Genomic DNA, 22,910 nt, shown 5'->3' on the forward strand with positions numbered 1-22,910 from the left:
CAATATTTAAAGGAGGCTTACTAAAATATGAGACTGGGTTTCTTCCTGTGTAAACATTAATATTGTGAGTTGCTATAGCTTTAAAGATTGAAGACCATGTTGAAAACTCAAATTTGAAACAGGCAAGATTCAAGAGGATTTCTCATTACCAAAAGAGTAGGTTTAATGTGTTATTAGGACAACTGTAACATTCTAATTATGGTAATAAACATCCTCTCTTTAACCCCCTAACTTCATCTCAAGCAGATACAGGAAGTGTTGTCCCAAAAAGAAAAATAACTAAAGCTGTCAAAATCCTCCATGAGTTTTAGCCAAAAGAGCATAACAATACCCAATCTTTGCTTCCTGTGCACTCTGCCAATGTCATGACCCTGAATGCAAAGTTGTTTACATTTTTTCTCACCAAGGAGAAGCAGGTAGGAACATAATGCCCACCCACTCATCATGTCTGGCTGCTGCACCCATACATTGCTGTAATCTCTCCAGCAGGCAATTGGCTGACGACATGTTTTCCATCGGCGACAATGAAATGAAGTAGCCAGCTATTGACAAGATACTGTGAGAGATGGGAGAACTCTATGGGGGTGCTACAGTGTTTGTGATTACAAGTTCATTACTTCCTTATAAACTGATTTGAACCTAACAGATAGAACTGGTCTTACTAGCCATGTCACAATAATGACTCTTTACAAATATAAAGTTCTGATTGGCCATTTGATTGCTACACTCAATAAAAGCTGTATTTTGAGTTGGGATACATGTGCCATTGCTCTGACCAAACTCTGACCAAAATATATAATACTCATGCGCCATTGTAATACACATGCACTCACTAAACTTGACATTAAAGGCAAAGTGAAAAGTTCATACAAAGGCAGCAAGATCTACATATATATATTTCACATTTTCCTTGAAGTCCCTGTATCATAGGGGTATATTGTTCTTCACAGTCTCCAAAGTACCCTTGCATGAGATACCCGAAGAGTGTTGGACCTTCATTTCAAATGGGCAATTCACTTATTTAACTGATCATTTTCAAAGTCACTTGTAATAGTAAATTGTAATTTTAAGACATGCTAAACAACAACACATTTATTCCCTCCGCATTTCCACCTCCTTCCCCCTCCCCCGCCCAAACCATATTCATAATTGACTTAAGATATCTTTCAGATTTAAGTTGTGCAAACTGCAAACAATGATTCAAGTCAAGGCCTCATTCTGAATTATTTAAAAGCTGCACAGTAGAATATACACAGTAGAAAGGCTGTACTGGGAACTTCTAAAATGGCATTCCTCAAAATGGATCCCAGGGAAGAGTTGTAAACTGAAACATTGTGCGACCATTTTGGAGATAGACATTACAAAAGAATTTAACAAAATATTTAATTTGCCATTCAAAGGATCAAGGGAAAAGTTGTCCGAGGGAAACTTTCTTCAAAATCATCCCTGGGTACTTAACAATGAAAATAAAATTCAAACTCTCTAATGATCATTTTTATTTTTATTCTTTATTGATTTTTTATTTTACATTTATTTATACTGTTTACAAGGCAATTTACCATAATGGTCTTAAATTTTCTGCAAGCTACTGTAGGTTCAGATGGTTGGCAAGGTTTTGCAACCCTGCAGCTATCAAGGTCAATGAATAAGAGGGGAAATTGCTGCAAATTACCACTTTGGGTATACTTGATATTGCAGTACACTACGATTCTATTGATACTGATACTAACAAACTTAACAGGCATGTGCACACAACCAGTTTTCTATAGCTATAAGGATACTCAATGCAATTTGCTGCATAGAGAAACACAATCAAAGGTAAAATGCTTTAAAAGCTTGTCTTTGAACACTGGTCAACTTAAAGTTAGGACACATGAATAGCTAAATCATAAGCAGAACAACTGTTACAATCAAGTTTTAACTCTGGACTATACTGAGGTTTCAGGTTAAATCAAGAAAATGAGTATCTCAGATACCTGTTCCTGAGTTCTTTCAATATGTCTGCATTAATGCTCAACACACCATCAGTGACCACCAAAACGGATATGTTTACCAAGCTTGGCAAGCAGTATTGCAGACTTAAACAGTTACACACACAGAAGAACAATACTCAGTTTAACAGTCCACCATTACAAATTTAACTGATAGAATGCTGTACCCACGCAATAACTACTCTATGACACCATTTAACTCTGAAAAGTGCAAGCTAGCAAGCTCCCTGGTCAAACTGCAGTAACACACTTACTGAATACTGGCCACTATTTATATTATGTTTCCTGTTCAATATTTTTGTCATCTCCATGGTGACAGACAAAAGTGGATTTTCAGAACTGAATTAAGTTGCGACCTGTCAGTGACTTGCCATGTTGGGTACATGGTATGAGCACAAATCTATTATGATACTTTCATGGAGCAGGGATTTTGCTTTTCTTTCAAGAATTTATCAAGAGATCTGGAAAACAGATTGACAGGAGAAAAAACCAAGAAAGGACAATACAAATTAGTGCTATACAGAAGTAGTGTATCAACTATCAAGACAGACTCGATATATTGAGGAATTATTTGTCTGAAAATGATTCTTCACTGATCAGACAACTGAGAGAAAATATCAAGCCAAAATCAATTGCCTCCACTCAACACATCACCATATAAATGATCTTTGTTGAGGGCACTGTGGAAAACAACTCTTGGAAGCACAACAAGAATGAAGGCTGCCACTTCAAAATGCAATATCAGGCCTAGTATACTGTACTGCATACTTAATATTTGTACGATAGGCAAATCAATCCAAAAGAACAGGATTAAAATTGTCAAATTCTGTAATGCAACACAATGAGAGTATACTAACACAGTACACTACAATGGTGTATACAGTAGTCAATACTGTAGTGATATTCTCTTCAGTGGCAAGGCTTTAGATTCCCAATGAGGAACAAAGCTGGACATGTAACATAATATCCCATCTTAGTAATCCATCAGTTCAAAAGAGGAAGTTCCAATAAAACAATGGATGTGGAATCAATAAACAATAGGAACCAACTACCAAATGCAATTTTGAAAATATTCAACAAACTAAAACTATTCAATGTAAGCTTTCTTAAAATGTTCACCATGATTGCACACCTCCAGTTAACTTATCTTTATATTGTGCATCTGTGCCAGTTGCATTCTGAAATCACGACCAGTTGGAAAGGAAGACATTTGGTAATGAAACAAAGAAAAGAACCCACTCACTCCTGCCCACAGGTAAGTAGCAACTATATTCACACTGCAACATAAATTACACCTACCTGTATCAACTTCCACAGCTTAAACCGATTGCTTTAATTTCTAAACTATTATCACAGCAATAACTCTGTCTGTCTGTCAACAATGGTTGAAAGTATCAAGAAAGCTGTATTTTATTTTAAAGTCAAAGGTCATTTCTGGTTAAACAGTCAAACACCCTAATTATGCAAAAGCTTACACCTCCCATGGTTTATGTTTGATTTTGAACAAACTTAGTCATACTTATCAGCAGATGATGGGTCAAAAGAGTTGTTCTTAACTTGCAGTTAAGCTTGCACGGTTTTGTGAAAACCCAAAACCGGTTTCATCTAGCCAAAAAAAATATCTGACAGAGGTGTCGCGATCGCTAAGATGCGTATTTTTGAAGCTTTACCAACAGCGGTCCAAGTCTCGTTCGTTCGCACGGACACTCACGGCCCAGCGCGGGAAGGTTGCTGTAATAAATCAGCCTCGCGGGAAATGTTTTGAACAATATTGCCATTCCACATTTTTTTTAAATTTATATTGTATGTTAGTTAGTAAACGTTTTCTTTCGTATGAATTTGACTTCAGTTCAGCGTTCCCTCTAATGTGCGGGATTCCCTTCAACTGACTCAGTAATCCCGCAAAGATAACATTTGTCTGCTGGAAATCCCTGCATAGTTTTCTTGCATTCGCGTTAAGTTTATACTCAATGCACAATGTATTCACTTCACTGTATAGAGGAAAAAACTGAAAATCAGTAGAGAAATTACCAATTGTGTAGGAAAAGTAAGTTGGTACACCTTTCAAATTTTACGAAAGATCGAGCAAAACACTTTCGAAAAATTCACGCGAATCTGGCATATCATGCTAAATGCAACTAATGTCATGTAAACAAGGCTCTAGTACACCCATTTATGAATAAACCGTAAGACCACATCTCGTGTTAAGAGGGGGAAAAGAAAGTATTTTCTAGAATTTCCAAAAATATGCAAAATAATATCATACCATAGTTAAGTGTATAGCAAATAGCCTAACCACCTCGTCGGTTACGGATCACACGTAACTACAAAACACAACTAATTGCATTTTGCGAAGTTGACGTTTTCTACAAGAACAATAGAACATGGAAACAATATTAAGCATTTAGTGAATCATGCCAAGTGGCCTAAAACATGTGATTACAAGGGTTACTTTCATAAAGATGGCCATAGCTATAGGGGCCTTGATATCGTGGTATGCTTGTATAGTATGGACTGTGCCTCGTGTATCATGGGGAATAGATTGTTTTGTTCATGCGGAGGAGTCAGTTGGCTTGAGGTGTGTTTTACTTACCTAAATGTTACGGGATATTTTACCTACTTTTCTTGAACGTCTAAGATAATATTTCGCATAACTTTACCGATCCTTTACTGACTGACCTAATTAATTCTAGAATGGAGCCAAAACAGTTTAACTCCATGTAACGTTTCTTGGAAACATGCCAAAAAATGTTAACAAACAGGTGTAAGATAGGGGATGAGCTCGCAGTTGTTTGGCAAGGTACCTGGGAAAATTCGCAGCACATGTAGCCTAACGTAGTATTTAAGTAGGGTAAAACACTGCAGTTGTAAACTGATGTACGTATATTCATTGTTAGGCAGTCTAGAATTGGGGCTTTGCCGAACATTGTTTGTTTCATAATATCGGAAATTTTATAAGTTAAACTTTTTAAAGATTGTAAGACATTTTAAATCTCTTTTCATTTTATAACATAGTATTGCTACTCCAACTTATCATTTTAAAATTTTCATCAGTTTTGTGACAATTTAAATTCCAAAAGTTGTCATTATTTTGCATCTTCAACTGCTAATTTTTTATCGCCAGACACGCAAAATTACCAACATTTTCCGGGGGCCTTCGCTCCCTGGACCCCCACAAGGGGTTTCACCCCTTGACCCCTACGCGAGCTCGGCGTGTTCGCTGCGCGAACACCGGCGGGAAATCGGCAGTTGTTTTTAGTGTGTTCGCGGGAAATTGAACAAGGATTACCAACACTGTACTACCAGGGAGTTGTTATGGAAACTACCCGTTACCCTCGAGGTGATAATTTGCCCTACATACGCCATGGTATACGGAACGTGTAAAGTGCAATAAATCGGAGGAAAATGTAAGGCTTGCTATACTGTGCAAGTGCAGTTGGCTACGGAACATGTATGTGCAGGTACTGTACTGAACATAACTGCAACTCACATGTAAAGAGAGTTTCTTTTGTATTTCTGGGCAAGTTTTTACACCCGGGAAACAAATAAAATTAAAATTGTTGCCTAACTAGTGACAGGCAAGTAAAATTTAGATGAATTTGTCAAAGTTTGTTGTTAGCTATCACTTTTAGCACTATCCATACGGAATAGTGAACCCAAGCAACTTGGTATTCCGTTCATGATTTCACTATTCTCAGGATAGCGGAATAGCGTAAATTTCGACCTCTGTCCATGGTGATGTGATTCAGCCTACTTCTTTTTTTCTTTTTTTCTTTTTTTGTGGTGTGATCTAGTCACAGTGAACTGAAGATGATCTAAACCTAGTCACAGTGAACTGAACATGATGGGTCCATGGTGATGTGATTCAAGCTACTTCTTTTTTTCTTTTTTTTATGGTGTGATCTAAACCTAGTCACAGTGAACTGAAGATGATCTAAACCTAGTCACAGTGAACTGAACATGATGTGTCAATGGTGATGTGATTCAGGCTACTTCTTTTTTTCTTTTTTTGTGGTGTGATCTAAACCTAGTCACAGTGAACTGAAGATGATCTAAACCTAGTCACAGTGAACTGAACATGATGTGTCAATGGTGATGTGATTCAGGCTACTTCTTTTTTTCTTTTTTTGTGGTGTGATCTAAACCTAGTCACAGTGAACTGAAGATGATCTAAACCTAGTCACAGTGAACTGAACATGATGTGTCAATGGTGATGTGATTCAGGCTACTTCTTTTTTTCTTTTTTTGTGGTGTGATCTAAACCTAGTCACAGTGAACTGAAGATGATCTAAACCTAGTCACAGTGAACTGAACATGATGGGTCAATGGTGATGTGATTCAGCCTACTTCTTTTTTTCTTTTTTTGTGGTGTGATCTAAACCTAGTCACAGTGAACTGAACATGATGGGTCCATGGTGATGTGATTCAGCCTACTTCTTTTTTTCTTTTTTTGTGGTGTGATCTAAACCTAGTCACAGTGAACTGAACATGATGGGTCCATGGTGATGTGATTCAGCCTACTTCTTTTTTTCTTTTTTTGTGGTGTGATCTAAACCTAGTCACAGTGAACTGAACATGATGGGTCCATGGTGATGTGATTCAAGCTACTTCTTTTTTTCTTTTTTTATGGTGTGATCTAAACCTAGTCACAGTGAACTGAACATGATGGGTCCATGGTGATGTGATTCAAGCTACTTCTTTTTTTCTTTTTTTGTGGTGTGATCTAAACCTAGTCACAGTGAACTGAACATGATGGGTCCATGGTGATGTGATTCAGCCTACTTCTTTTTTTCTTTTTTTGTGGTGTGATCTAAACCTAGTCACAGTGAACTGAACATGATGGGTCAATGGTGATGTGATTCAGGCTACTTCTTTTTTTCTTTTTTTGTGGTGTGATCTAAACCTAGTCACAGTGAACTGAAGATGATCTAAACCTAGTCACAGTGAACTGAACATGATGTGTCAATGGTGATGTGATTCAGGCTACTTCTTTTTTTCTTTTTTTGTGGTGTGATCTAAACCTAGTCACAGTGAACTGAAGATGATCTAAACCTAGTCACAGTGAACTGAACATGATGGGTCAATGGTGATGTGATTCAGCCTACTTCTTTTTTTCTTTTTTTGTGGTGTGATCTAAACCTAGTCACAGTGAACTGAACATGATGGGTCCATGGTGATGTGATTCAAGCTACTTCTTTTTTTCTTTTTTTGTGGTGTGATCTAAACCTAGTCACAGTGAACTGAACATGATGGGTCCATGGTGATGTGATTCAAGCTACTTCTTTTTTTCTTTTTTTGTGGTGTGATCTAAACCTAGTCACAGTGAACTGAACATGATGGGTCCATGGTGATGTGATTCAGCCTACTTCTTTTTTTCTTTTTTTGTGGTGTGATCTAAACCTAGTCACAGTGAACTGAACATGATGGGTCCATGGTGATGTGATTCAAGCTACTTCTTTTTTTCTTTTTTTGTGGTGTGATCTAAACCTAGTCACAGTGAACTGAACATGATGGGTCCATGGTGATGTGATTCAAGCTACTTCTTTTTTTCTTTTTTTGTGGTGTGATCTAAAGCTAGTCACAGTGAACTGAACATGATGGGTCCATGGTGATGTGATTCAAGCTACTTCTTTTTTTCTTTTTTTGTGGTGTGATCTAAACCTAGTCACAGTGAACTGAACATGATGGGTCCATGGTGATGTGATTCAGCCTACTTCTTTTTTTCTTTTTTTGTGGTGTGATCTAAACCTAGTCACAGTGAACTGAACATGATGGGTCCATGGTGATGTGATTCAAGCTACTTCTTTTTTTCTTTTTTTGTGGTGTGATCTAAACCTAGTCACAGTGAACTGAACATGATGGGTCCATGGTGATGTGATTCAGCCTACTTCTTTTTTTCTTTTTTTGTGGTGTGATCTAAACCTAGTCACAGTGAACTGAACATGATGGGTCCATGGTGATGTGATTCAAGCTACTTCTTTTTTTCTTTTTTTGTGGTGTGATCTAAACCTAGTCACAGTGAACTGAACATGATGGGTCAATGGTGATGTGATTCAGCCTACTTCTTTTTTTCTTTTTTTGTGGTGTGATCTAAACCTAGTCACAGTGAACTGAAGATGATCTAAAGCTAGTCACAGTGAACTGAACATGATGGGTCCATGGTGATGTGATTCAAGCTACTTCTTTTTTTCTTTTTTTGTGGTGTGATCTAAACCTAGTCACAGTGAACTGAACATGATGGGTCAATGGTGATGTGATTCAAGCTACTTCTTTTTTTCTTTTTTAGTGGTGTGATCTAAACCTAGTCACAGTGAACTGAACATGATGGGTCCATGGTGATGTGATTCAGGCTACTTCTTTTTTTCTTTTTTAGTGGTGTGATCTAAACCTAGTCACAGTGAACTGAAGATGATCTAAAGCTAGTCACAGTGAACTGAACATGATGGGTCCATGGTGATGTGATTCAGGCTACTTCTTTTTTTTCTTTTTTTGTGGTGTGATCTAAAGGTAGTCACAGTGAACTGAACATGATGGGTCAATGGTGATGTGATTCAGGCTACTTCTTTTTTTATGGTGTGATCTAAACCTAGTCACAGTGAACTGAACATGATGGGTCCATGGTGATGTGATTCAGGCTACTTCTTTTTTTCTTTTTTTTGTGGTGTGATCTAAACCTAGTCACAGTGAACTGAAGATGATCTAAAGCTAGTCACAGTGAACTGAACATGATGGGTCCATGGTGATGTGATTCAGGCTACTTCTTTTTTTCTTTTTTTGTGGTGTGATCTAAAGCTAGTCACAGTGAACTGAACATGATGGGTCCATGGTGATGTGATTCAAGCTACTTCCTTTTTTCTTTTTTTTGTGGTGTGATCTAAAGCTAGTCACAGTGAACTGAACATGATGGGTCCATGGTGATGTGATTCAAGCTACTTCCTTTTTTCTTTTTTTTGTGGTGTGATCTAAAGCTAGTCACAGTGAACTGAACATGATGGGTCCATGGTGATGTGATTCAAGCTACTTCCTTTTTTCTTTTTTTTGTGGTGTGATCTAAAGCTAGTCACAGTGAACTGAAGATGATCTAAACCTAGTCACAGTGAACTGAACATGATGGGTCCATGGTGATGTGATTCAAGCTACTTCCTTTTTTCTTTTTTTTGTGGTGTGATCTAAAGCTAGTCACAGTGAACTGAACATGATGGGTCCATGGTGATGTGATTCAGGCTACTTCTTTTTTTTCTTTTTTTGTGGTGTGATCTAAAGCTAGTCACAGTGAACTGAACATGATGGGTCAATGGTGATGTGATTCAGGCTACTTCTTTTTTTATGGTGTGATCTAAACCTAGTCACAGTGAACTGAAGATGATCTAAACCTAGTCACAGTGATCCAAAGAAGATTTGTCCATGGTGATGTGATTGATCTTTTAGGTCAGTTGACATGTGAGATCCCTCTGGTCAACTAATATCATACCTCATCCCCAATAAAAGAACTTGTCCAAATCTTGGCTTAGAAACAATCTGTGCACAGTACATATTGATGTACAAAGCCTTTCTGACTCACATTTCATACATGTATGAACCCACTAAAACAGTATGCACGGTCTCCAAACCTAAACAGTGCATGTGTATCAAGATGCATGCGTATTGTGTAGTTTTGTATGTATGTTTATTGCTGATTTTTATCATGTTATCTTTAACTGAAAGGAATTACAGTGACTTATTGTGTAAGTGTCAAATTTATCGGATATCCAAATTAAAATCTGAGAGGAACAAACAATGAATGTTAAAAGGATTGTCTGTTGGCCCAAAGAAGTTACCTTAAAAAATGATAAATAATTTTCCAAACATGTTGTCAAACTATGAGAACGCTAATGTTGCGTTTGACAGAGAAACGATTTTTTAATCGTTAAGGATGGACATTTCCAATATGATTTGAACAGTACAGAATGTGACATCATCTACGCTAATGCAGATTACCCACCCTCCGTACAGTACCTACAGTAATCACAACAAAAATCGCGTTTGTATACAGATTAATTTCTTCCTTAATTTTTGGTGAAATTTCTTATAAATTAGGTATGTTTTCAAAAACTCCTTAAGCCGCCATACATGTAGTATATCGGTGGTTTTGTGGTCTTTGTGTAACATAAGATAAGTTTTCGCAGCAGACTCTTAGTTGTTTATACATCGCGCTATCCAGCTCCAATGCGAAAAATATTTGCATGTAGGCTACTCTAACGTTTACAATCGGACAGTTCTGCAAATCCTTAGCTTCTCGGTACTACATTCTGCTCTGCCATCGATTCTGCCAAGTTTCATCTTTCGGTGTTCCGAATACTTTTCAAGTTTCCTTTACTGTAAATTTTGATCCGTGAATTTTATTTCAGCGATTTCAAAGAACAGTTTATGAACTGTGGTTTGAGTGTGAGAGTATATTATGTGCAACGCTATACCTATACCAACTGGGCATGGTACAGTAGGCTATATACGTTCGCGATATGTACTTTATATATAGTAGGCAATCACCTGTGCGTGTACACGTGAGAGTGTATTCGCTGCAGAAATGGGAGTGCTAACTTCAAGTCGCCTGTTTTGCCTATTTGCCTGCACTACGTCAATCACAAAATTGATGCGTTCGAACAAACGGTACTTTTGGTGAGAAACTGGTGAATTTGAAAACCAGATTTCTACAAGAAGAAAATGTCGAATGGGGACAATTTTTACATGGTTAGAAAGAGAAAAATAATAACTACAAGGACAATGTATCAAAATCTTCCACCAGACAATTTGTTTAAATTCTGCTTTATGCCAGGATGAGAAAAGTATTCTCTATTGACTTCTGACAGAACATCAACAAAGTAAGAGTTGCTCAATATTAAACAACCATGATCCTACTCAGACCAGTACTGGGGTTTGCTAAGTACTTATTATTTAGTGTTCTTATACTTACAGGGCTCTAAAAAACTGACGGCTAGTGGTCATGCCCTTTTAATATTGTATAAGCCAGGGGTGGGCAACCTTTGGAATGAATGGGCCAGATATAAGGGGTGAAAAATTGACTGGGCCGCACCTAACCAATGACCTGCTGTTGATTTCAAACCTTTGATTCCGAGGACTTTCAAGCAATAGGTCTGTGTACTTAATCTGTATTCACAAAAACATAATGTCAATACAGTACAGTTGATAAATAATGGGCATAATAAGCCTACCTGACAGCATAATTATTGCCGATAAATTCTAAGCAGTTAGCTCGTTTTTTGTGATGATGTAAGATAGATTGATTTTTTTCTTTTTCTTGAGACATCTCACAGGCCGCAAATAAATCACTGGCGGGCTGCATGTGGCCCGCAGGCCGTAGGTTGCCCACCCCTGGTATAAGCACTGCCAGCCTAAGCTATAGTTGACTCCCATGAAAGGCAAAATGTTTCGTTGTTACCTGTCAAAGAACGAATATCAATGTCAAACTAGAGTATGCCTACCTGTTATGAACACATGAAATCCCCTGCTGTATATACATATATAACAGCACAAATTCACTACAGTCCATGTAACTTTTGCAACCTTCATATTCCAAGTTCAGGCTCCATTAAAACCAAGAATTAGTGACACAAAGCTGACATGATAAGAATCAAAACCACTTCTATTGCTATTTTCTATTTGGGTAAAAAGGAAAAAACATTTCAAACTTTCAATCACTCATAGCATGTAACTGCCAAGGTGGTCAGGCTTCATTTTGGTGTAAACCCTAACAGTGGTATACACGGTGAGGGAAAAATTGTCTCAGACAAACAATACACAAGGGGTTGTCAACACTTTTTGTGATTCATCGTTGCGGTATTTCCTACATGAAATGGGCTATACTTTGGAGAATGAGTCCAATCTGATTATTTTTATAATAAATGTAGGCTATATGTTGTCCTTTGATAAATCATTGTTTGGCAAAGAATTTTCATATTATCACTGAAAACATAGTTGCGTATGAGTGACAGCTGCTTTTCCAAACTTTGATTTTGCATGTGTCAACCATTGGCTGGATCTAGGAAGAGTCGAAGCAGAGTCATAGCGAATTTTTGCGAGCACATTATCTTGCAATGGAGACATGTGATAACAATTCTTGAAAACAAATTTAAATTCAGCACACACACAAAAAGAATCGTTTGAAGCAGATTTAGATTTTATTATGCTCTTTTACATAATTTTAAGCAAATGTATGCATTGCAATCTACAACATGAAGTGCAAAATGCTAATCAAATAGAGGACTGATTATCACTGATTAGCATATCATTATTTCAGCTTCACTTATCACTTAATTTAGATACAAGTTGACATTCTTTACCCCACAATAAGAAACTGCATTCAAATGATAAATTCATGAGATGGACATTATTATTACCTTTAGAAGCATATATGTGAACAATGTGAACATTGCATATCCAACATTTCAAACTTGTAAAAAACACATTTGAGGAGAAAAGTGGGGTTGCATGTTGTATATTTTATTGCAACTTTCACCTAATCATCAGCGAATCCTTGTAAACTGCACAAAGTCCTAATGCAATTAAAGGGCTAAGTAATGTATGTATACTGTACCTATATATACAATAAATGTGAAGATCAAGCTGCCATGTCAGTGCCTATTCACAGATGAAATTTGCACTGTCAGGCACCTCAACTTGGGCCTTTGGTTCCCCTCATGTTTTGCCCACCTACTACACATGCATTGTGCCTGTTTTCAAAATTATGTTGAACCCTGTACTCACTAAAATGGACTCACGTATTTAACTTAAAGGTTCAACATGAGTACTGCCATATTTGAGTGATCATGTTCAGCTGTATGATATACACAACTATATATACACATAGCATCACCACCACATACATTCCATTAATTTAAGAATCAAAACAGTTTATTCTTTTGAAAAAAAGTAGAGACATGTACATACAGTATGTGTTAAATAATACCATTTGGCTGCTTGGTATTAGGGAGATACTGTTTAATCATTTTTTATCTTGTATTTTTATTTTGTATCCCATTTGAAATACATTTGACGAAGCTCACGCTTCATTGCTTATCATATCTTAGTGTCGACCAAAATGAGAGTTAAACCTACATCTAGATACTTTACCTTTCTTTTACTGGTAGATTATGACAGTACCAGATTACAACATTTTCAATGTCAAATACTCTTTAATGTTTTATTTTGACAACAAGGATCAGACTTGACAAAATTTCACTGATCCATGATAATTCTCAGAAGCAATCAATCACTCTTGATGAAAACAGGCCAAATGGGACTGGTTATACTGAAAAAGAACATTGCCATCATGGATACTCCATACTAGACAAGGTAAAAATTGCATAACCAGTATTTATTTCAATCGGACCCCATGCCATCCAACTGAAAGCCTTGTAAGAAAAACGTCGGATTTGTCATCTCCAATTGGCAAGAGACATGTACGCTGTGCATTGTGAGTTAGTTTCCATACATACTGCACACAATGTTATGTTACATTTGAAATGGTACACAACAAACAGTTATGAAATGAGGTCCATTCAAAGCCTATATCGTTACATCATGTAGCAGTTCTTTATGGAATCATAAAAATGTATCTTTCTTTAGAAAAAGTAAGAAGTTTTCATCAGCCTAGCTCTCCTGGTTGAGGGTAAAGTATCCAAGGAGAGTTCACTAATCAGTGTGGTGTATATAAAATATACACAAAACCAAGTAATACTTTTGATTAACGGTGTTGTTAAAATATACTTCTAATACCATTGGTTATAGATATATTTAAATCTGGTTTGCCTCTGTTTTAATTAAGGTTTTACTCAAGACCAAATGTAACGATTCATGCATTGTGTTCTGTGAGCCTGCTTCAAAATTGAACAGTCGTCCGTACACATCCACAGAAATTTTTTTTAAGCTCTACGAGTCATTCACCTGCTCACATGTCGTATTTATTGATGCAGTACATTTTTGGGGGATAGGCATGAGAAGAGGATTGAGATGCGAAGTTGGTTCCTGAGTGAGCTATTTGCAATGAAGTTGTTGAATGTCCTAACAAATACATTGAGGCAGAAATATCTATGAACTGGGACTGACATTGTCAGCAGTGCCTAGTTCTGGTAGTTATAATCAATTAATTGCCAGTAGTCGCAATTACACTTTAGAAGATCAATTATTCGCACTCAAAACTTAAGTTGCGATTACTCGACTACAAGCTAGCACTACACATAATCTGCTTTTGAAAATTGGCCTAACCTATCAAAAACAACACTAAAGCAGTTTGTCAGCAAATATTAAAAAAGTACAGGTTCTCACAATGCTACACTAGCATTGTGCTGTGTTAAAGTTTCATTTACCATGCATGTTCAGTGGAGTGTGTGGACTCCAACTTTCCAAAGCATGTATCTTTGCCACCCAATCGATTTCTGCAAAAGAAACTTGTGTCCTGTGGTAAGTGTATAGGTTTAAGATGACACAGTTTCAAGTTGACTGCGTGTTGCACAAGGAGTTGTGCCAAGGAATTGATATGATAGAGGACTAACTCATCAAAAGGAGAACGCAATAATCAACCATAAGTTTGAATGTAGTATCAATGTTTGTACACAGGATCGACACTGTAAATTTACTGCAAAACATATGCAATTTTGGCTTGTAGGGATCTAAATGACTCTGATTGGACTGAAAGACAAACCATCACCAGCTGAGCAGGCAAATACTACCCAACACATGAACAGACAGACTACTGATCAAAGCATATACACAGAACAGACGAAATCAAATATTGATATAAGACTGGAAACCATATTTCCTGCACACGTCATGAGTGGCTTAATTAAACAGTTGTTGAAGATATTATATGAGCAATCAGATCAAGCAAAGGGTTGTTACAAAACAATGCACAGATATTAAAATAAGTGATATAGTAAATTGTTTACTAATCCTGCTAATACATGGCTACAATATGAGTATAATAATCTAATAAGGAAGATCGCTGTCTCAATAGGAAATTAGAGTCTCCAGAAGGAATGTGCTGGGACCAGATGTGACTAATTGAAATGCAATCAAATCAATTCACTGGCTGTTCAATAATGATGAAGGGACATAACTTACACTGTCATGACTATTTTATGGCATCAAGAACATGGAGTTCTTTGTGTGTACAGAACACGTTTCTGAAGAAGATTGATGAAACAGGAATGCATAAAGGAACAGACATTGTTGGAGTTGGTAGTGACCTAAAAATCATAGCGACTACTTTGAAACAAGACTGCCCACAACACCGGAAAAGAAATATGTATCTTCAAAAAACGTCATGAGTTCTTTATTAACACTCCCAAAATGTTCTACTGCGTCTGTTTTCTGCACCAAATCCTGGAGAATTATCTCACTGTGGCACAATTAACCCAATTCAAAATTACTCTACACATCTTACATACATTTTACCATGAAGCTTTTATATAACACTATTATGACTTGTTTTGTGTCATTTAGAACTGTCATGAACATTACCTAACTTACTAAACAATCCCAACTATGCAGGTCTTAGTGGCATTCAAAGAAACCTTATCCATATGGAAAGTACCAGAGTTGGCACTTTCTTCATTTGTTTCAAAAAGTAAATAACAAAATTCTGAAGATAGTATCTTTTTATTTCAATCAATTGTTTATTATTTATTAATCCCATTTTATGATTTTCAATACACAACAGTATGTTTACATACTTGAAACTTTTGTACAAACATTTAATAGGAAATATATGTTAACTGCAAAGAAATGTTGATCTACAAATTGGCAAAACACTATACGTTGCATGGAAGAAGAGTGTTAAATTTAGTGAAATCTGCCATATACTCAGTTTATGTCATCATGACACTTGTAAATTTACCCTAAGATTGTCATAAAAAAAATTTAAAAAACCATGCACACAGGTATTCCATTGCTATTAAAATAGTCATTCAAATGTTTTGCACATTTTTATGTGCGAGTAGCAAAGTACACCAGTTTTACATTTCAGCCTCACTATGGCCGTTTATTACGCAGTTGTTAGAATCCCCAAGTACAATTTGTGCACTTTGTGCATCTAGGTAAATATGAATGAATGAATAAAACAGTAATATCATGAGCTAATATTTTTAATTTCATTGAGCATCTGGTACACACAGTTAATATATGCAAGTTTACTTGTTTCTGTTTCTGGTAGTTATTATCCTCCCTGCAATGCACAGATAATGAATAGGAAAATCAATGTTAATATCCAATTACAGATCAAACTTCTTTCCAAGCTAATTAATTTAAATTAGGTTTTATTAAGACATAGCACTCGAAAGAGGTGCATTACTTGTGCACATACAGTACTGTAACATTTTATAAACATGTTTTAAGAGAGTATTTAAGCTACTCCTTGGGCGAACATGGCTGCTACGTATAATTGATTTCATCCAGTCAAGCTTCGGATGTGCATTACTTTCGCACTCAGTTCAAGGAACGACAATGGCCAGTTGCATGGCTTTGTATATATGGTAAATAGTGATGCCCCAAATGCTGTGATGATTTATAAATACATAAATATGCGTAGAAGGGAAGGCACTGTGTATGGTAGGTAATCCAACTTGACAGTTTATGATCAGAATGACCAGCATAAAGTTAACATTCTTTCCTAAGGCTATGATTCAGAACAAATATCCATTGTCAATTTCACAGACAAATGTTACAATGCATTACTTTTCACAACTGGCATTGTTTCTCAATGTATACTAAACATGCATTGTTGGGTGTCCAGCTTTTCAAATGCGTTGTCAACTAAATTTGCTAAACAATGTTGCCCAACTTGGATAACAAAGAGAGCAAACAACATGCAATGTATCGAGTGAGACTAACTGTATTACGCAAATTTGAAGCAATTGCCTAATATGTTCTAGTTTATTAGGGAATATGGAATAGTTATCTGCAATATTCTAAAGAACAATATTTAGATGATGCAATATTATCTGAGAATCTATTGAAATTTGTTATCATTATTTGTTACAAAAACTTTGTTCAAGTTTGTCTGCAATTAAACAAGAATTCAAACTTTCAACGGTGAATTTATATGACATTATTTCACATTCGCAAGTATGAATGCTTTGCATTCTGGTTAAACTTTGCGGCCATTTTGGAATTTTATCTTGCCAATTTCTTTAATATATTAGTACATGTACGTAAATGTCATAATCTTGAGACATTTCCATAACGTTGATCATGCACTACGCTGTCCATAGCAATAGCCTATTTCACATCATAGATACAACTACTGGCATTCTACCATTTTAGGTAGTAGTAGTGTTTGACAAATGATCGGTTAAATAATCAGCATCGGGCCGATTATCAGACAATCGGTAAATAATTGGCATCGACAAAATCCATTGCACTACCGATTATGTGGAACCAATTTACGTTCCATATAAAGGATTGTTTTTTCCACGTTTTTGATTCACCACAACCACAGGAGAAGAATGTAGATCATTCGATTCAACGCTATTCAAAGCTGGGGAAGGTGCGCTAACCTACCATGTAACAGTATCGCAAGTCCCTCACACGAGTTTGTACTAATGCTGTTCAATATACTATCCAGTTTTGGCAGTTAACATCATACAGTATACCCGCGATAAGCTTAGGGGGACGACGTAATTATTATTTTTTCATTTCGCTTCTTGCATCTAACAAAACCTCCTGTTATCCGTGTTTAAAGATTGATAAGAAAGATTTATTGTCTGCATAAAACCAAAACAATTTGCACCACTTTGACCGTACGTGAAAACTGGAAAACTGAAAACGATAACATTAGGCTTTGCTCATTGTGAGTTCTATGTACATAAGGCTAGACGGGCTAGAGAACGGTTGAGCTTCATAACTGTTCAGTTTGAAAATGCGCCCAAGATTTTACAAATGCGATCAAATGATGAAATCAAGGCGCCAAATACTCCTAAAAATAGTTCTACTGCATTACAGTATTTTGTGATTAGGCAAACATTCTTGTTACGCATATTTTTGTGAAAAACCTGAATTTTTTTGGTTTCCCTGACCGCATGTAGTCTGATTTCCAGCGACATGCGCGACAAAGTCAAAGGGACTTAAGTCAGGGATGTAAGTGCAGCCAAAAAAAAAAAAACCGGAAAACTATTCGGAGACCCCGGGTGAATGCCGTCCTAACACATCCTACTCCTAGCTTTGACTACTTACACACTATCGTTATGTTAGGCTAGCTCAGAAGTATTAGCGCTAACACATCTTACCCCTAGTTCTTACTACTTACACACTATCGTTATGTTAGGCTAGCTCAAAGTTAGGAATACGTCGCAGCGAACTACGGAATAAAAACAGTCTCACATTCGAATGCGATCACAAATATCGACTTTCATATGCGTATCCCGTAGATTTCCGCCGCTCACAAATATCACAAGCGTTAATTCCGAAAGTTATGTCGAGCACCAGCAGTTACGAAGATATCAATTAGCAGTCCAATCAACGTGAATTAGGCAAGGTTTTTCAACGACAGAAATGAGCTATGGCGATTTGAAGTTCGCACGTACGCAAGGATATTCACATGGCACAATGTTGTACAGTGCAATGTGATGATGCGAAACAGGAATGGTATTTTGATTGATCGATGAGTGAAAGTTGAACTTAGCTTGCTGCAACGGGCCAGGCATTTTTGCCGCGTTGTGTCTTTGATATTCGAACAATTTTGTGGAACTTTATTGGAATTAAAAAGAAACGGATTTCCGTAAAAATACGGAAGACTTACATCCCTGTTAAGTGTGTGGTTTCTCCCACACCTTGTTAAGTCAATTACTGAGTATGATCTTTTGAAACAGCGTTCGATCGGTAGGGTTCACTCGCAAATGTTAATCATTGGAAACTTGAAGCAAACGTTCGTGATTGTTTTATTGTTCATATCAGACTATATATTTCGATATCAGATTACGAAATAACAAATTTTTGATTTCTGTATGATATACTTTTCACTTTATTTACGTTGGAATTGCAACAATGATAATGGTTATCAAACCAGTTGGTAAAAGCTGTCTCTAAACTTTTTTTTTAATTTCGTAGCCAATGGCTAGTGGCTACTATTTTCACCCTTCTGTAGACTGTACAGCACTGTCATTTACTGTGTTGTGGCAGGATTGCAATACTGCGACTCATGAACATACAGCACCCCATGTATGTATTACAGTATTCTTTATTTGTTCCATTAATCTAAACTGTTAAACGTTAAGTTGTTCATTTATATCTTTGATTGTATTGGCCTAGAAGTTGGTAATCATGCATAATACTAAATCATACATCAGGCCAGTTCCACAAAAACGATGAAATAATCAGTAATCGGCATCGGCCCGATTGTCACAGGAACTAATCACTAATCAGTAAGAACCGATTATCATATAATCGGTCGAACACTAGTAGTAGGGGTCAAGTTTTCAGGAACGTCATGCCACAATTTCTACAACTAATCCTAGCTCAAAACCGAAAATGAAACACACCACAAATGCAACAGGTGAACTAGAGCACCAATGGTGCAGAAGCTTATACCTTTTCGAGCTTAAAAATGTAGGGCCCACAAAACTTTATGGCCCACCAAATTTCAGGCCATTTTTCAGATTCCACCAATTTTGGGCCCATGAGGGATAACCCCCCCCCCTCCGTTAGCAGAATCCTGGCCACACCACTGGCTATAATTCCTATTTTCCCCCTTTAAATCCTATTTAACCCACTCTCTCAAACAATACCACTGACCTACCCAATTAAACTTTCTCCCCTCTACCTGAGCAGACATAACTTCACAAGCACTCCTTCCCAAAATTTTGGCTGGCTGCCTACATACCTCAGGCTCAAAGACTTCTAAGAATCGGCAAGTGCTGATTGGCTATAGGGCTCTCATGCTTACAGTTCAACAGTTAATAACAACTCCCAATACTGCTTTAATTCCACTTACAGCCTCTGCAGAGCTTAACCACAAATGTAAAGAAACACTGCAGAGACTGGGAGACAAATTAAAGGAGCTTTGGCAAAAGGTGAAGGCTCAGATTTTTGGGGGATTAATTGTAATTAATTAACTTTTGACCAAAAATTATTAGGCATCACCTTATTCATACACAATCCAACAATCATCAGTTCAACTTTGAATATGATCCATCAAAATCTTGAGGAGATTGAGATATTTGAAAATATTACAAAGAATGACCCCCGATGACCCCCTAAATGACATTTGACCTCAATTTTCCGAACACCCCTCGTAACCCTCATCCCGAGGAACGTTGTGACCAAGTTTCATTATAAATGGCCATACACTGTACAAACCGAAGCAATTTGAAAATATAGGGCCGTGGCCCCGGCCACAAAAGACCCCTACAGGTAGTTGATCTTTGATCTCAAATTCATGAACACCCTGAAGGTAAAACTTCCATAGTACTATCGTGACAAACCCTCAACATTGTACCATGGAATCTGTAGGAGAAGGAGCATTTTGCGTATTTACACAAAATGGCCCATTACGGCCCACAGGTGACCTTTGACCCCAAATTTCGGACCATCTCTGATGGCCCTATACCCAATGGTCCTTGTGTCCAATTTTTTGAAATTCCATCAAACACTGTGCGAATGGGAGCGGTTTTACCAATTGTTGACGGATAGAGTGATAGACGCCGCACTGTAACAATAGCTCACACCAGCATGCTGGTATGAGCTAAAAATGGGACTTCCCATTATCACCCTTCACTACCATATTTGCAATTGACTGCATTCAAACATCTTCAGGAACAACTAACAATAATAGTCAGGACTAGCCAACAAGTACAAGCCTACTCTAGCTTAGGCTAGACCCAATTTAAGTCACAAAATATTGTAACTTTTTGATGAATTTGAGTAGTATGTGAGGGCGTTGTGGTCAAGTGGTTAAGGCAGTGGACTTGTGATCTAAGGATTACAGGTTCGAGCCCTGGCCAGATCATTACGTTGGGTCCTTGGGCAAGGCGCTTTATCTCCACAGTTATCTCCATTGCCTCTCTTCACCCAGGTGTATAAATGGGGTAACTTGTAAATATAGTTGTGTGCGCCGGTTTGCGGCTGCACCCTATGGAAAGTCCCCCGGGGGACATGTGGTTGTGGTGCACTGTGGTGCCCCAGGAGAGATTGATTGAATTGTGTACACTTTGGTGTGTAGGTGTGACAAGTTACCAATGACCAGGGTTAAGTTGTAAAGTCGTGTGAGAAGGCCTTGGCCCTGAACAAGACTGTAAACCTAAAAATTAAAATTATTAATTATTAGTATTATATACTGGGCTAGCCTATTCTAGCCTCGGCTAGTAAACAAAGCTAAACGGAATGCTAAGACAAAATAAGGCAATACCTACAGTTTCCTAACAAATAATACCTCAAAATATATGAAAATATTTACTCTTGAACGTGTTTAGCATAGACAATTTGCAGAGAACACTGCAGATTTTGTCCCTAAGCCAGCAAAAGTAGTATTGTATTATAGGTTACATACTTTGCATATATTTTGCCGTAGGCCTAAGAGTGAAGACTCACATTCATAAGCCTAACATTCGTTTTGCCCCATTGCCAGTTTGCTCCAAATCAGACTTTCCTGTTCGCTTCTAAACATCAGCTACGTAGTTTGCACCAACTGCAGGTAAAAACAGGTCAATGTTTCTGTTTCAGCCAGCAATGAATGATCTTTGTTTTGATAAAGTTATTAATGTATTTTTTGCCCCAATTCTGATGGCCTGCTGTAGTAGCATAGTGGAAGGGTGGGGTGAACTATGGCATACAAAAGACTTTGACACTGAAAGTTTTATCAATTCAAGAGTATATTTTAACAAATATCTGATAAAAAAATGGACAATTTCTGTGGGCCTAAGCAGGAAGTTTCTCTTATCATGTTGGTACATATTGTGATGATGGCAAAGTTAATAAAATTATACCTTCAGGGAGTTAAAATGTGGTCCTACAGCATTTTGAAAGAACAGTTTGAGAATATTTCTCAATTCTTTACACTTGACACAATTTTCCACAAAGAGGCCTAACAGTAACAGTAACATGGATGCAACTAGAACAAAACAAATTAGCCTAATGAAGGGTTGGCAGTTGGTGCTCTATACTTTGCAAACTTCCACTGTTTTCTGTCTTTAGTTTCGTGCAAAAGGCATTGAGAAACTATCGCACTTCATGTGAGTCGCATTGTGCCTACGTTTGATACAATCATGAAATTTCTAACAGATTGCAATAAACAGTACACTACACATAATGCGTAACCCTAAAATCCAAGACTAGCATATATACGCTATAGTCAGGCTGTAAATATTGTAATGTAGGTTTAACGTTAGTACTACTTGTACTAGTACTGAGTTAGGCCTAGGCTAGGCCTACACAAGTGTACGGGATAACGCCTGTATTGGCTAGCAGGTAGTGTACCGTACGACACGAGTGATGAAATTCATCTGATATTATTGACCAAGCCTAACGTTGTTTTAGATTTAACAAATAGATCTCTCTAGCATATAATGTCTATGTTAAGTGTCCAATAGTTCTCTTACCAACGAACTTTTACGGCAATTTCATCTGGCATATTCTCATCGATAGATTCGTGTTTAATGCAGGATCCTTCTTGGTATTCTCCATTTTCCAAGTCGCTCATGATATATCTTGGAAAACCATTGAGAAAAAAGTTTAGAGTAGCAACACAAAAAGGCTGTCAAAATTCTTCCGAACATGCGAACCAATTCAGGAAATTTCGGTTGCCCTTGTTTAACTAGAACATGGAATTTTTTATGGAGAATAAACCCCGTTCCGATATTTCGTAGAAACTTGACCCCATTATTACAAGTTCTTGTGTTTTCTGTTGTCTGATTTCTACGTAGCAGAAGCAAACAT

General features: G+C 37.2%; 1 protein-coding gene and 2 long non-coding RNA genes across 8 annotated transcripts in view; 1 reads left to right on the forward strand and 2 right to left on the reverse strand.

Moving 5' to 3' along the window:
* The window catches only part of LOC139964577 (uncharacterized), an 83,138-nt gene extending 60,255 nt beyond the window's left edge, over positions 1–22,883 (reverse strand). For 2 of the 6 annotated variants that reach the window (XM_071966287.1, XM_071966288.1), the window contains exons 1-2: positions 22,574–22,883; positions 4,258–4,357 (exon numbers count right to left, since the gene is read on the reverse strand). Coding sequence is in view for 3 of the 6 variants with exons in the window: in XM_071966283.1 (XP_071822384.1) it covers positions 11,201–11,331 (131 nt within the window). In the remaining 3 variants the exon portion in view is untranslated. Of the gene's footprint in view, positions 1–4,257; positions 4,358–11,200; positions 11,428–21,566; positions 21,664–22,573 lie in introns of those variants that run through there. The other 4 variants (XM_071966289.1, XM_071966284.1, XM_071966285.1 and 1 more) reach the window with 3 other exon arrangements.
* Positions 4,364–7,282, reverse strand: LOC139964581 (uncharacterized). The gene is made up of 3 exons (XR_011792019.1): positions 7,131–7,282; positions 6,547–7,043; positions 4,364–6,285 (listed from the first exon to the last, which is right to left on the reverse strand). It is a non-coding gene; the product is annotated as an uncharacterized lncRNA (long non-coding RNA).
* Positions 8,226–9,553, forward strand: LOC139964582 (uncharacterized). The gene is made up of 2 exons (XR_011792020.1): positions 8,226–8,654; positions 8,686–9,553. It is a non-coding gene; the product is annotated as an uncharacterized lncRNA (long non-coding RNA).
* Positions 22,884–22,910: the final 27 nt, after the last annotated feature.

The sequence above is a fragment of the Apostichopus japonicus genome, chromosome 23, assembly GCF_037975245.1.
Source record: "Apostichopus japonicus isolate 1M-3 chromosome 23, ASM3797524v1, whole genome shotgun sequence".
Classification (NCBI taxonomy): domain Eukaryota; kingdom Metazoa; phylum Echinodermata; class Holothuroidea; order Aspidochirotida; family Stichopodidae; genus Apostichopus; species Apostichopus japonicus.